Here is a 14,641-nt window from a genome sequence, read left to right as displayed (position 1 = left end):
GTTAGCATTTTTTTTTTTTTTTTTTTTGGTTCTTTTTTTCGGAGCTGGGGATCGAACCCAGGGCCTTGCGCTTCCTAGGCAAGCGCTCTACCACTGAGCTAAATCCCCAACCCCTGAATTTTTTTTTAAAGATTTATTTATATGAGTTCACTGTAGCTGTCTTCAGACACACCAGAAGAGGGCATCAGATCTCATTACAGATGGTTATGAGACACCATGTGTTTGCTGGGATTTGAACTCAGGACCTCTGGAAGAGCAGTCAGTGCTCTTAACCTCTGAGCCATCTCTCCAGACCCTAAATCTCTTATTGATGGCAAGTAAATGGTGTTGGTAATTTTTTTATAACACAGTAGATAACATCCATTCACTATACTTTTCTGAGTTGTCCTGCATGGAAGTACATGTTTTTAATGTTACCTGTCTTCTGTGCTGTTCCTGTAAGTTTTCTGTTAAAATACATTAAACTATTAAACTATTAAAAAAAAAAGTAGGGGTTGGGATTTAGCTCAGTGGTAGAGCGCTGCCTAGCAAGCACAAGGCCCTGGGTTCGGGTCCCCAGCTCCGAAAAAAAAAAAAAAAAAAAAAAAAAAAAAAGTAGATACCAAGACTCCAAGCCCCACCCTTATAACTTATTTATTTTCTGAAATGCTTCTATAGATTCCAAGCCTACCTCCATGTATAGATTCTGAGCTCTAAACTCCCAGCTCTCTACCTTCCAAGGGCAGCAATGACAGGCATTAGCCACTGGGCGTTGGTTGACCGTATACATTTCTTAAACACGCTGTATGAAGAATTAATGTATTGGTAGGTAGCTACTCTTGGGTCCCTTTAAGGAACGTTGACTCTTGGTTCCAATTCGGAACCCCCAGAACAAGGGATCTGCCTGCCCCAGTGGCCCGGGGGCATTACTCTGTTGGACATGGACCGTGAGGGGCCAAGAGGGCCAAGAAGAGGGCAAGTGCCTGTGGGAATTCCCTTCTGAGAAAGAGTCCGGATAAGTTTAGAGTTCCAGCTTCGCTGCTAGGCCGTGAGATCGCCAACGTGGCGCTTGGGAGGGGTGGGCGCTCCTAAGATTACAGGCAGGTGGATTCCGAGGGTTTGGGATTTGTGGCCTTAAACCTTCAGTCCCAGGACTCAGGGGCAGGACAAGCCTTAGGTATTGGGTAGAGAATTGGATTTTTGCGCTTCCGGTAGTGCTTAAAGCTCGACACAAGCTACTAATTCTCAGAGAGGAGTTAAGAATCTGGGTTGCTAAGGCCAATGAAGGCGGAGGTCAGGTATTAGAGGGTGGTCTTTTTTGAGATGTGGGATCTAGATCTTGACTATGCCTTCCTAATCCTCTAGAACGTCTCAAGAGAATGAACAGTGGAAGAAAGAGTGAGTGGGGAAACCTAAGGGGCAGTGGGTTGGCAGAGGGAGAACTTAGATGCGCACCATAGGGACGCGCTTAGCTTTGGGCTCTTCAGGCTCACCACCATTGACTTTAGAAATGTGTGGGTGCGCGGGGCGGGGGAGGGGGGAAGGGTCTGGACTCCCCTGTCCCTTTGAAATAGATATGGGTTTGTGAGAGGAATGAGTTCGGGACTGAACATCTGAGTCTCTTGTGATAGCAAAAACCTAGATTCTCTCCTTGGGTCCTAAAATGGGGAGCCCTGGGAGAAAGAGCAGATACCGGACCTAGAAAGCTCAGGTCCTACTGTGACATCACAGGCGCTCAGAACCCAAATTGGTCAAGGGAAGGGGCTCTCGAATAGGCCAGCTGTCCTTGATGGTTTTGGCCACCAGCTTGTGTTTCTCTCAGGACCTTGGAGGATGAATTCTCTGGTGTGAGGCTGCAGAAGCTGGAACAACAGGTACAGCCTGGAATCCCACGCTTCCTCTTTCCAGCCTTTCCGGAAGGTTGCTCAGAGCCCCCAACCCCATGTTCATTTTCTCTGAACTTCGGGTTCTCTCATTAGGAAATGAGAAAAATGGGAATTCCACTTTATTTTGAGACAGGACCTTGCTGCCTCGCCCTGGCTGGTCTCAAACTTGCAGAGCTTGGGTGCTGGAGTTAGTGAGCCTTCCTGTTCTTTTTTTTTTTTTTTTAATTTACATTCATTTGGGGAAGGGTACATGAATACCACGGTATGTATGTGGAGACAACCTGCAAGCCATGGAGATTATCCGGAGCCAGGTCTTTCCTTTGACATTAGGACTTGAACTCAGGTGGTCAGGCTTGATGGGAAGTGGAACACATCTCAGGGCCTAATTAGTCATTTTCTGAGACGCCCTCACTCTGTAGCCTGTGCTGAGCCTTCATACCTGCCTCTGTATTTTGAAACAGGGACACACTAAGTTGTTAATATGGAAATTGCAACCCTCCTGCCTCTTGTCAGGATGGCTGAGGAAAAGTTTTAAGGAACAAAAATTTCTAGAGCTTTTGGAGGAGGCGGAAGTAGATGAGCTCTGACAGGAAAAAACTGGAGGGATTGGATACCTAGGACCCCGTAGGAGGAAGGGACTGACCCAGGCCAACCTCACCCGTCTATCTGTCTGGTTTCTGTACACACCCCTTCTTGCTTCCTCAGCGACAGCTATTTGAGAAGAAGCAGCGCCGGAAACGCCAGGAGCCCCTCATGGTTCAGGCCAATCCTGATGCTTCCCTGAGGCACCGGCGACCAAGGCGTGGGGAGGAGCGCTTCCAGAGTGACAGCAGCTGGGGCCTTGGTCTGGTGGAAGGGGTGTAGGGGCGCTTGAGGGCAGAGCCTAGAGGGTGGAGCTCAGTGAGCCCCAGGGCGGGAACTTGGCGGACCGTGCTGGCTGTAGGAGAGTGTTCTAATGAGCATCAGTGGTGGGGAACCTATGAGGTCCTCTTTGGATAGGGGTGGGGCTGTGGGTCGGGCCTAAAACGTATCAGGGCGGGGCCTAGTGGATTCATAGGGGTGGAGCTTAGAACCAGGAGTAGGTTAAGGGAGGGGCTGTTAGACTGGCTTATGTTTCAGTGTTGGGGAGGACCCTAATGCATCGTGGTGGTAGTGGGGCACGCGGTAGAGCATAGGGGCGTGGCTTACTTGAGTGTGGGCCTTTATGAGGGAACATAGGGGGAGCCTTGTGGATCCTTCTGCAGAGGATTGATTGGGTTGTGGGTTTCTTAAAAGCTATTGAGAACATCCAGTCCTGTGGAGTACCCAGGTAGAGCACAGAGAAACTGGAGGAACAAATCTCAAGAGTTTCTGGTGACTGGGTTTGTCAGAACCCAGTAGAGTCTGAGGGACCCGGGACTACCCAGAGACAGAAGTCCTTCTAGTAAAGCAGGGACCTCACATTCTTTTCTTTCTGTAGTAATAAGGATTGAACCTAGTGTGACACCCAGGCAGTTCAAGTGCCTTACCACTGAGTTTTTGGCTAGGGTTGGGAATGTATCTGGTGCTAGCACAGGCTATCCTGGAATTTGTTATGTATTGCAGGATTCGGGGCAATCTTTCTGCCTCATTCGGTAGATCCCTTTCAAATGGGCCTCTCTGTATTTGCTCCCAGGTGTTGGGAGCCCTTTCCTCCAGGAGAACGTACCACAGGCACATCTGCCCTCAGGGGCACACAGTGCCCTTGTCACCATGAGCTATGTCGGAGATGGGAGTGGTGAGCGGGCCCCTCTACTGTCACCCAGAGGAGCAGGTAACCTTGGGCCACCGGTATTTAGAACAAGTCCCCTTGGAAGTTCAGGATTCCACAGCAGATCCCACGCTGCCGCCTCTTGCACCATAGGATCCTAAAGCGGAAACTCTTCTTTCCCCAGTATACACGCGGGGCAATGGGCCTGCGGTCCGCCATCTATGCTGGCTCCCAGACAGCTCCGATTCAGATGTGGAGGAAGTGACCATGGAAGACATTCCTGTCATCTCCCGACCTCCCAAGACGCACCTGGCAAACCGACGCAGGGGCTGGTTAGCCTCCCCAGGACCCGGTAATGTGGGGAAAGGGAATAAAATGTGGCCCCTGGTTCACATAACAGGTTGTCATCCTTGACTTGGCAATAGGTTTATATAGGACACCTTAACTTCTGGACCTCATATTCCATCCATTGGTCAGGGTATCTGGCCTGGTTTAGTGGATTCAGATGTAAAAGCATCAGTACATCAAATGTGTTTAATTAATTTGGAGAAGGAAAGGGTCTTCTCTCTCTGTGGCTGTGGCACATCCTGAACTCTCAGAGATCACTGGCCTCTGCCTCCTTGCGTGCTGGGATTAACGGTGCGTGGTACCACATCCAGATTATTATAATTCTTTTGAGTTCTATGTGTGTGCATCTGCATATTTGTGAATGTCAATGCAGTTCCCACGAAGGCCAAAAGAGGAATTCAGACCCACTGGAGGCATCTAGGAGCCATCAGATTTGAGTACTGGAACCAAACTTGAGTTCTCTACAAGAGCAATACATGCCCTTGACTGTTAATCTATCTCTCCGGCCCCTCTACAGATTGGTTTTGTGAAAGCTTTTTTTTTTTTCTTTTGGAGGGGGCAGGAGTTGTGACACATACCTTTAATCCCAGCACTGGGGAGGCAAAGGCAGGTAATCTCTTGAGTTCAAAGCAAGCCCAGTCTACAAAGCTAGTTTCAGGCCGGCCAGGGCTCCACGGTGACTCTGACTCTGGCCTCTCCCTATGGGTCCTCAGGGACATCAGGAGGTAGGTCCGAGTCCTTGTGGACTCCATGTACGTATGAAGTACAGAGAATGTGGTCAGTGAAAGAAACAAGCGAGGCAGCTGAGAACTCGAGTTCCTGTCTTATCTAGCCGACGAATGATCCTCTCCTAACCAGGACCCAGATGTCCTGACCTGTAGCTGCTTCTACCTTTTAGGGATCAGTGAAGAGGAAGAGGTTGAACCCAAAGATGCCAGAGTTGAAGACAAGACACCCAGCCCAGACCCAGACCCTACAGAAAACTCTGATAGAGTTCATGGAGACTCGGCATCCTGCAATATGGAGGAAAACACAGCCAAAAAGAATATAGAAACAGCCTCTGGCATTGGGGTAGGGTGGTACTAAACATCTACAGCCCAATCTGCAGGGCATTTTGAGTGAGGGAGCAACAAGCAAGGTGAAAGCCTGCGGCATGGTTGCACAGGCTAGTATTTCTAGCAATCAGGAGGCTGACAGAGGGACTGGAGTTCAAGGCCAACCTGGGCTACATAAGGAGACTCCCCCCCCCAAAACAAAACAAAACAAAACAAAAAAAGCCTCAGTCAGATACTGACTCATAGAGACTTCAAGGCATGATTTGGAAGGCTCGTTTTGTAGTCAATATGATGTCATGGTTGCTAGGCAAGTGTTACCACTGGGCAACACCCGAGCCCCACCAGGGGATTCTAGGCCAGAGGTGCTACTGCCTAGCAATGCCCCAGCAATCTCATCAGCGTGTTTCGCCAGGAATGTTTGTACATTCCAGAGGGACGGTCTCACACAGATTATCCAATGGATCTGTGGAGTCCATGAGGTGGTAAGCTTGACCAATCAACAGATGTGCCAACCGGGTTGGGTGGGCTAGCTGACGTGCACAACTAACCTTGTGTCCTCAGGGGTCATCTCTGAGCTGGAATAGCCAATCAGCCTACTTCTCAACTTTTGATTTGCACCTGAATTAGGATGAAGACCTGGAAAAGAAAGAGGCCACAGAGTCTACAGAGACAAACAATGCCCTCGTGGCATCCAAGGTCTTGCAAGGAGATGGTGACACCAGTAACCACAATGCTTGGAACATGACCTGCCCCATGCCTCGCACTCCAGGTCCTCGGCTCGGGGAGGACATGGAAGCTTACGTGTTGCTCCCTGCACCCCGAGAACACATGGTGCAGTGCCGCATCGTCCGAAACAAGCATGGAGTGGACAAGGGCATGTTCCCTTCCTACTACCTCTACCTGGAGGCAGAGGATGGTGTAGCAGTACGCTCCAGCCCTTTGGGGGTGGGTAGGCCTGACACTGGAGGGGACAGATAAGAAGAGAAACAAATCCCAAACTGTAGGAACAGGTCCCCTTTTAGGACAAGGTTAAAGGTTTCTGGAGCCAGATGTGGTGGTATACAAGGGCAATCCTAATACTTAGGAAATAGAGGCAGAGGAGGATCAGGAGAGAAGGTCAAGCCTGGGCTATAGAGGAGCTCAAAGCCACGCTCCTGAGATAACAGGACACCCTGTTTCAAAACAAGACTACAAGAAGGGCCAGAGGGTGTGGTGACGCATGCCCATAACCCACCCCCCCACACACACACTAGTTAAGCAGAGGAAGGCAGACCTCTGAGTTGGAAGCCAGCCCTGTCTAAACAACAAGCTCCAGGTCAGTCAGGCAGCGACATGAGATCCTTTAAACAAAACGATTTTTTCTGGTCTGTGTCACACAGGACTTGTCAGCTCCCTGCCCACTTCAGAACTTCAAACTTTTAAAACGTCCTGGCTTAGGTCTTCCCCACTCTATAGCCAAGCCTTAACCATTCCAGAGCTAGTCTGTTATCTGCCACACCTCCCGCCCCCTTGGAATATATAGGTCTCTTTGGCCTCCCATGAGTCTCTGTGGCAGTCAAGCCCACCCAATCCTGTTATAAACCAGGCTCCTCAAAGTGGTCTAGTCTAAGGCTAAGCCACACCCTTCTCTATCTGACCAGTCTCCTTCCCAGTGTGGCCTCCATCTCCTCTAGAAAAAGCCTATCCTGTATGTTCAGAACTATGTTGAGGACCCTGGTTCTAGACAGGTGTCAGAAATCAATCCTGAAAGCCTGTTCCTCTGATCTACAGCATTTCCTTCTGGCTGGGCGGAAAAGGAAACGAAGCAAAACTTCAAATTACCTCATCTCCCTGGACCCCAAAGACATGTCTCGCAATGGGAACAACTTTGTAGGCAAAGTTAGGTAGGTAAAGCCTTTTTGGTCTGTGAGGAGGCAGGTGGCAAGAAGCCAGGAGAAAGACAGGTAAATGGACTACATTTCCCAACAGGCCTCAAACCACAACACAGAACCTGCACTTAAGCCTGATGGGTTTTGTAGTTCTGCAGATTGTATCTCCACTGTTGGGAAGGAAAAAGATGAAAGTTTTGGATGCCATGAATACAGGCTAGCATTTAAGATGTATTGTTTTACTTTTGATAGGCAGGCGGCTGGGACCCCTCAGTCCCTGTGGGGAAAGAGACCTAGAGTGTGTGAGTTCTTACCTCCTAGGTGGAAGAGGGTTCTTGGAACAGGGAGCTGGAACTGTGGCTTTTCTTAGAGGATGGGTTTGGGAAAGCACTTAAAGAATAATCACGGTCACAATTACTCTGTCCACACCCTCCGGGAGCAGATCTAATGTCTTGGGCACGAAATTCACCATCTTTGATAATGGGGTGAACCCTGAGCGTAACTACTGGATTCCAGACAGTGCCCGGATCAGAGAGGAGTTGGGAGTTGTATGTTATGTAAGTATTCTGGCAGAGGCAGGATGGGGGTGCCAAGAGGTAAGAAAGCGTCAGGAGCCAGACCAACTGGAATTTAATCTATCTTCCCAGGAGACCAATGTCTTGGGATTCAGGGGGCCTCGGAAAATGACCGTGATCCTCCCAGGAATGGACAGCCGGAAGCAGAGGATGAAAGTACAACCACAAAATGTGAGTTTTTAAGATCGGAAATCTCAGTGATGGGAGAATCCCATCAGAGATCTCAAGGTGGGGCAATGGTTCGCAGGTCACATGTGAAACTTCATGGCTTTCCCAGAGTCCCATCTCAGACAGAGCATGTATTACTCTCCCAGTTGGAGAGGAAAGGCTAGCCCTGTCTAAATATCAAGTTCCAGGCCAGCTAGGACTATACAGTGAGACCTTGTCTTAAAATAAAAAAATCCCAGGACTCGGGAGGCAGAGGCAGGCAGATCTCTGATTTTGAGGTTAGCCTTGTTTACAGAGTGCATTCCAGGAAACAGGGCTGCACAGAAAAAAAGTCCTGTCTCAAGAAACAAAAAGTAGGACTGGAGAGATGGCTCAGTGGTTAAGAGCACTGAACTGCTCTTCCAGAGGTCATGAGTTCAAGTCCCAGCAACCACATGGTGGCTCACAGCCATCTGTAAAGAGATCTGATGCCCTCTTCTGGTGTGTCTGAAGACAGCTACTACAGTGTACTTGTATATAATCTTTTCTTTTTTTTTTTTTTTTTGGGGGTTGGGGACCGAACCCCAGGGCCTTTTGGCTTTTTAGGCAAGCGCTCTACCCCCTAGACAAAACCCCAACCCCAAAAAATTTTTTTTTTTAAAAAAAAAAAAAAAAAAGAAAGAAAAAGAATCAAAAAGTAAGGGCTGGAGAGATGGCTCAGTGCTTCAGCGGTTAAGAGCACTGACTGCTCTTCCAGAGGTCCTGAGTTCAATTCTCACCAACCACATGGTGGCTCACAACCATCTGTAATGAGATCTGATGCCCTCTTTTGGTGTGTTTGAAGACAGCTACAGTGTACTTGCATATAATAAATAAGTCTTAAAAAACAAAACAAAACAAAACAAAAAAAAAGTAAACCTGGGGCTGGAGATATGGCTCAGCGGTTAAGAACGCCCGACTGCTCTTCCAGAGGTCCTGAGTTCAATTCCCAGTAACCACATGGTGGCTCACAGCCATCTGTAATGAGATCCGATGCCCTCTTTTGGTGTATCTGAAGACAGCTACAATATATATATATATATATATATATATATATATCTACAGTATATATATATATGTATATATATATATTAAATGAATAAATCTTTAAAAAAAAAAAGTAAACCTGGCAATCTAGAAACACTGATTCTCAAACAAATAATATATGCATCTGGACTAAAAAATCGGGCTCCTGGTGGGATAACAAACGATGCCCTCTGTATCTTTAAGGATCAGGATTCAATACTGAGTCGCGTACAGAAAGGCGCTAGACATGGGCTGCTCCTACTGCAGAACAAGGCCCCATCGTGGAGCGACGAAAGCGGCGCATACGTACTCAATTTTCACGGTCGCGTCACGCGGGCTTCTGTCAAGAACTTCCAGATAGTGCACCCGGATGAACGTGAGCTCCTAGCAACCGGAAGATGGGGATAGGGCGGAAGCGGGCACTCAAGTACAACTAAGTAGGGCGGGTGCCTCGTTGTCGCATTGCATTTTGGGAGATGTAGTTTATCGGGCTCCTTGAATTTCCTAGTTTGGTAAAAGTAAGGAATTTGACTAGTTTCTGGTTTGCTCCTCAGCGGACCACCTGGTGCTCCAGTTTGGCCGTGTAGCACCAAACATATTCACGATGGATTTCCGATATCCTCTTTGCCCGCTCCAAGCCTTCGCCATCTGCTTATCCAGTTTCGATGGGAAACTGGCGTGTGAGTAACTGAATAAAATACCATCCCTCACCAACTCTGTTCTGTGCGTTTGGAGAAAGCTTCACGCCATGCCTCCTCCTCTCTTTTTTAGTTTTTTGATACTCAGTCTGGTCTCCAACAACTATGTAGCTGAGGCTTGCCTTGAACCTCCGATCTTCCTGCTCTCTGAAGTGCTGGGATGACAAGCATGCACCTTTGTGCCTGGCCTTGTCTTTTAACAATAAATCTTTTGATTAATTTTTTTTAGTTAGTGTACAAAATAATGGGCTTCGTTATAACAGTTTCATACATGTCGTCGTTGTACCTTGCTTGTATTTAACACCCTTCCTTTTCCCTCTTATTTTTTGAGACAGCCTTACTCCTTATGTTATCCTTGTCTTGGAACTCAAGTCAATCCTACTGCCTCAGCTTCCCAGTGCTGACTTGTGTTTGGACACAAGTACACACATATTTAGCCTCCCTTAAGCTATCAATAAGTACACACTTAGAGCTTATCACTACAAATCAAAAGGCTTTATTTCGTATTAAAATAAATAAATAACAAAAAACTACTCAGGCTTAGCCCCGCCTCCCTCCCAAGTCCAGGCTGGGAGGAGGGATTTCACTGGGAAGGGGAGAGGGTGTGGTCACATCTTGGCTGAGGGGTGTGGCCTCAGTGGAAGAGCAAGGCTCTGGCAGTGGAAGAGACGAGGACGACAGAGGAAGGGGTGGGTTTCTAAGGCGTGCCCATGCTCTGGCCCTGAAAGCAGGGGTAAGGTAAGGACCCAGCTGCTCCTCTGCCTGGGCAATGCGTCGAGCAAAGCGGCTTCGATCTCGTGCAAACTGCTCCCAGGGGCCGCGACGAGCAGCCTGGGCTGGTCCTGCCCAGACAGCAAGGAAATGGACTGTGACTTTCTCAGAGAAGTGCACCTGGGGACAGATGGACAGCGGCAAGAAATAAAAATCTGTCACGCAAAAAGTGCTTGGTAGTTTAATAGTCACCTGCCTGCCTGCCCCTCTGACTCACTCAAGAAAACATGTTCAGGGCCACATGAGCCACAGCTATCATTCTTCCTCCCTCTTACAGGAGATTGCAAGAGAGTGAACACAGCCTTCCTGGCAGAGTTCCTATGCAACAAGTTGCAACACATGGCTCCCTGGAGTCTCCACCCCCAGCACACTCCCTTAGGGATTTTTCCAGACCACACCCCCCACTCCTCTTCCTCCTCGACTCAGAATCTAGGTCCTTTGAATAAATTATATATTAAAGAAAAAAGGGCAGTATGGAATCCTATTGTAATCCCAGCACTGGGACTATAAACTCCTTAGCCACAAAGTAAGCCACTTTACGATCTAAGCTGCTAGCACTCACCTTTCTACCCTTCAGAGGAATCTCAGGGTCCTGATTCCGGGCGGGGGTTTTGAACGATCTGAGCCGCTTCTGCAGTCGAAGGGGCAGCTTAGGGGCAGCCCAAGGTGGTGCTGGCTTCTGTCCAGGTAAATAGAAGGCCACCTGGAAGAGGGGGGGCTCTGCTGCTCCACATCCCTTGGTCTTCTCTACTGGTAGACAATGCTGGGTATTCTGGCAAGAGTTAGCTGTTTCTGAGTCAACTGGGGCCACATTCTCACTGTCGTCTTCCTCTTCTGTGTCCTCTCCTGGGCGATAGACCCAGGCCTTCAGGAAGGCACTTGTATGGGGGTTGGTACAGCTCTGAGCTGTGTCTTCCTCAGCTGAATCCCAATCACCGTCGTCTTCCTCTTCTGTGTCCTCTCCTGGGCGATAGACCCAGGCCTTCAGGAAGGCACTTGTATGGGGGGTGGTACAGGTATGAGCTGTGTCTTCCTCAGCTGAATCCAAATCACTGTCTTCGTCGTCCTCTGTGTCCTCTCCTGGGCGATACACCCAGGCCTTCAGGAAGGCACTGCCAGCACAGACAGAAGTCTCAGGTCCTCCTTCCTCAGCCTCTGCATTCTGACCAGGGGGACTCTGCCCTGCCCTGTGTTGCTCTGGCTTAGTTTCTCCCTCCTGCTTAGGCCTGCCTCTAGTGTGGTACTCCCAGACTCTGGAGTCTGAGGGGTCAGCCTTATTGTCTATTCCTTTTTCCTCCGTGGCTCGATGTTCTGCCTCCCCTGGGCAATACGCAGAAGTGCCGGGTTTATATCCTGGAGCTATGGAAGCAGCAGAGGCCTGGTGAGCCGCCTTCACGGTTTCTGTATCCTCTTCATCCTCAGCTGGACCACCCTCCCAGTGTGATGTGGGATAAGCCAGCTCGGACACACCCTCTTCTCTAGCCACCACCTCCCCAACTTTCTTATCTGCCCCTTGCAGGCGAAGGGGCTGTAGTGTAGGCAGGCCAGCTGTGTGCTCCATTTCTTGCTCTCTAAGGCCATCTTGTCCTGGCTTCCCATTACGTTCAACATCTGAAAGTCCCCAAGTTTTAGGAGGGGAACTTTTGGCTTCCACATCGAGGCAGAGCCTCTGGGCTGCTTTACTCCATTCAGGAGTTCCATTTCCTTCAGTCTCCCAGAGAGGTAGGTGATTTTCAGAGACCGGGGGAGGCGTCAGCAGAGCATCAGCCTCTATCTGGTTTGCTCCTGCTACTGTTTCTGCCAACCAGGCCTCTGAGACGTCGGGCCCCCTCAGGCGGCTCCAGGCCCGGCTGAGGAAGCCCATCAGTGGAGACAGGAGGTAGAAAGAGTGGGCTTCCTTCCAGTGCAGGACATGCTGGGGTCTTGGGCTTGGGGCCATGTGTCTGGCCTAGAAAGGGGAAATTTGTTTAGAAGTCGCTCTGGAAACAGTATCGGGTCACAGCACTGAGTCATTGTTAAAAAATAGTCACAGCAGCACGTGAATCCCTGCCTCAAATTCCTAATAGCATTGCTCACACGCAACTCCGCCACTTGGTTCTTCTCTCGACATTCACGTTCTACATCCTCAGAACCAAAAGCCCATACTCTTAAACCCTTTCCTCCGCCCCAGCCACAGTTTCTGGCTAGCCCTTCTAAGACCTGTAAGAGTCTGGCTTTTTAATAACCTTTCTCTCCTCAAGCTTGTGCTCATGCCCCTAAAACCTCCTCCTGCCTACCTCTTAGACCTAGGCTGCTCCTCCTGGAGTCCCTCTCTTTATTTAGCAATGTACAGGTACTGCAGTTCTAGTCCAGGACCCCTGCCCTTCAATGTAGAGACTAGACCTGGGCTCTCCTCTCTCGGACCAAATAAAGCATCCGGGTTTCAGTGCCCTTTCCTCAAATCTGGGCTCCTCCCCAGCCTACCCCTCAGATCCCACAACTCTCTCCTAGCCTCCTCACGGAAGAAAGTCCTCCCCAGCACTCCCCCAAAGGCCGCCCCATCCCCCACTCACCGGCGGGCTGCGCGTCACCCCGGGGGCTGGAGCTCCGGTTCGGTTTGCCAAAAGCGGTCGTGGGTCCGGATTGCTCTCAAGGCCAGCGCGTTCATGTCGCCCTCAGGCGTGGGGCTCGGGGACGTGATGTCTCACGGGCTGTCGCAAAGGCTGTCCCGGCAAAGGGATGCGGAGTCGCGCGGGGTCTCGCATGTAATCTTCCACAAACTGCGAACTGAGTCAATCTGCGCCAACACGATCACCCGGGAGTTTATAGTCTGACGCAGCGCTATGCTGACGTCACCGGAGAGGCGGAGTTTCGGAAGTCCCTGCGAAAGGTGGAGAGAGGAAAACAACACTGAAATTCTCGCGGAGATTCCGGGACCTGTGAGGTCACCGTGGCTTCCCAGGCGTGTCCTTGGCTCAAATCCAGAGAGCCGTCAATCTCGCAGAATTTTTGAGCAAGCACGCCCACTTCATCAGGCAGTCACATGCGGTCCCATTCTCATTCTCTTCCTCTTTCTCTCTCCCTCTCTGTCTCTGTGTGTGTGTGTCTCCTCTCTCTCTCCTCTCTCTGAGAAGCAGGGACTAACCTGCTACTGCCTCCAGAGTGCTGGGATTACAGGAGTGATTTGGTTGGGGAGAGGTTCGAAACAGGATTTTCTGACTATCCTGGCTATCTTGAACTCACTCTGTAGACCAGGCTAGCTTCAAACTCAAAGGTCCGCCTGCCTCTGCCTCTCAAGTGTTGGGATTAAAGGTATGGCGCCACCACACCCCGCGGCTAGCAGTGAATTTTTATTAGAAGACAAAACACCCAATGTTTTAAAATTTTATTTATGTCTTTTTTTTTTTTTTAATGTAGGAGTGCACTATCTGCATGTATACCTGCATGCCAGAACAGGGCATCAAATCCCCACCATGTGGTTACTGAGAATTGAACTCAGGACCTCTGGAAGAGCAGCCAGTGTTCTTAACTACTGAACCACCTCACCAGCCCTTGTTTGTTTTTCCAAGACTAGTTTTGGCTGTCCTGGAACTCACTTTGTAGACTCGGCTGACCTTGGGCTCACTGGGATCTCATTGCCTCTACCTCCTGATTCTGGGATTAAAGACGTGCACCAGGGTTGGGGATTTAGCTCAGTGGTAGAGCACTTGCCTAGCAAGCGCAAGGCTCTGGGTTCGGTCCCCAGCTCCGAAAAAAAAAAAAAAAAAAAAAAAAAAAAAAAACGTGCACCCTGGGCTGGTGAGATGGCTCAGATGCTCTCCCACACACCCCGGCCAAAAGAAAAAGATTTTTTTTTCCTTTTTTTTCGGAGCTGGGGACCGAACCCAGGGCCTTGTGCTTGCTAGGCAAGCGCTCTACCACTGAGCTAAATCCCCAACCCCTAAGAAAAAGATTTTTTAAATCTTTATTTTATATGTTTTGTGTGTGTTTGTGTGTGTGCGTATGTGTGAGTATATCATGTCTGGTGCATATGGAGGTCGGAACACGGGTGGAATTGGAGTTAGAGACAATTGTGAAGCTTCTCATGGAGGGTTCTAGGAACTAAATTTGGGTCCTCTGCAAAGAGTAGCAAGTGCTTAGGCCCTGACCCATCTCTCTGGTCCCTTGGCTGTTTTTGGTGTGTCTGTCTGGGTTTTGTTTTGTTTTCAGACAGGATTTTTCTGTGTAGCCCTGCCTGTCCTGGAACTCACTCTGTAGTCCACGCTGGTCTTGAACTCAAAGAACAGAAGTCCACCTGCCACTTCCTCCTGAGTACTGAGATTAAAGGCATGTGTCACTATGCCTGTCCAGTCTGTCTGTATTGAGCAGGGTCTTACAGTATAGTCCACACTGTCCGGGGACTCACAGGGGAAGAAGGCCAAAGAATCTTTGGGCAATTCTCCTCCTGTGTACAGAGAAGCAGTGACCCCACCCAAGGCCTGCCTTCATGGAGTCTCCTCCTTCTTTTTTAAAAACGCATGTTTCTGTTTCCTTTGTTTTGT

The 14,641-nt window shown here is 49.4% G+C and overlaps 2 protein-coding genes across 4 annotated transcripts in view; one reads left to right on the top strand and one right to left on the bottom strand.

The window, feature by feature from the left end:
* The window catches only part of Tulp2 (TUB like protein 2), a 37,399-nt gene extending 27,823 nt beyond the window's left edge, over positions 1–9,576 (top strand). The window contains exons 1-13 of one of the 3 annotated variants that reach the window (XM_032893635.1): positions 920–954; positions 1,345–1,377; positions 1,802–1,853; positions 2,571–2,709; positions 3,520–3,657; positions 3,779–3,946; positions 4,841–5,013; positions 5,625–5,921; positions 6,768–6,880; positions 7,308–7,422; positions 7,513–7,611; positions 8,857–9,028; positions 9,207–9,576. In XM_032893635.1, coding sequence (XP_032749526.1) covers positions 920–954; positions 1,345–1,377; positions 1,802–1,853; positions 2,571–2,709; positions 3,520–3,657; positions 3,779–3,946; positions 4,841–5,013; positions 5,625–5,921; positions 6,768–6,880; positions 7,308–7,422; positions 7,513–7,611; positions 8,857–9,028; positions 9,207–9,340 — 1,668 coding nt within the window. In that variant the 3' untranslated portion in view covers positions 9,341–9,576. Of the gene's footprint in view, positions 1–919; positions 955–1,344; positions 1,378–1,801; positions 1,854–2,570; positions 2,710–3,519; positions 3,658–3,778; positions 3,947–4,840; positions 5,014–5,624; positions 5,943–6,767; positions 6,881–7,307; positions 7,423–7,512; positions 7,612–8,856; positions 9,029–9,206 lie in introns of those variants that run through there. The other 2 variants (XM_032893636.1, XM_032893637.1) reach the window with 2 other exon arrangements.
* A 247-nt stretch (positions 9,577–9,823) lies between these two features.
* Positions 9,824–12,940, bottom strand: Ppp1r15a (protein phosphatase 1 regulatory subunit 15A). The gene is made up of 3 exons (XM_032893634.1): positions 12,674–12,940; positions 10,684–12,069; positions 9,824–10,241 (listed from the first exon to the last, which is right to left on the bottom strand). Exons 2-3 carry the CDS (start codon positions 12,058–12,060, stop codon positions 9,891–9,893), a joined length of 1,728 nt encoding a protein of 575 aa, XP_032749525.1. The 5' UTR covers positions 12,061–12,069; positions 12,674–12,940; the 3' UTR covers positions 9,824–9,890.
* Positions 12,941–14,641: the final 1,701 nt, after the last annotated feature.

Source organism: Rattus rattus, chromosome 2, assembly GCF_011064425.1.
Source record: "Rattus rattus isolate New Zealand chromosome 2, Rrattus_CSIRO_v1, whole genome shotgun sequence".
NCBI classification, from domain to species: domain Eukaryota; kingdom Metazoa; phylum Chordata; class Mammalia; order Rodentia; family Muridae; genus Rattus; species Rattus rattus.
The sequence above is the reverse complement of the archived record's forward strand: the minus strand, read 5'-3'. Positions and strand labels throughout refer to the sequence as shown.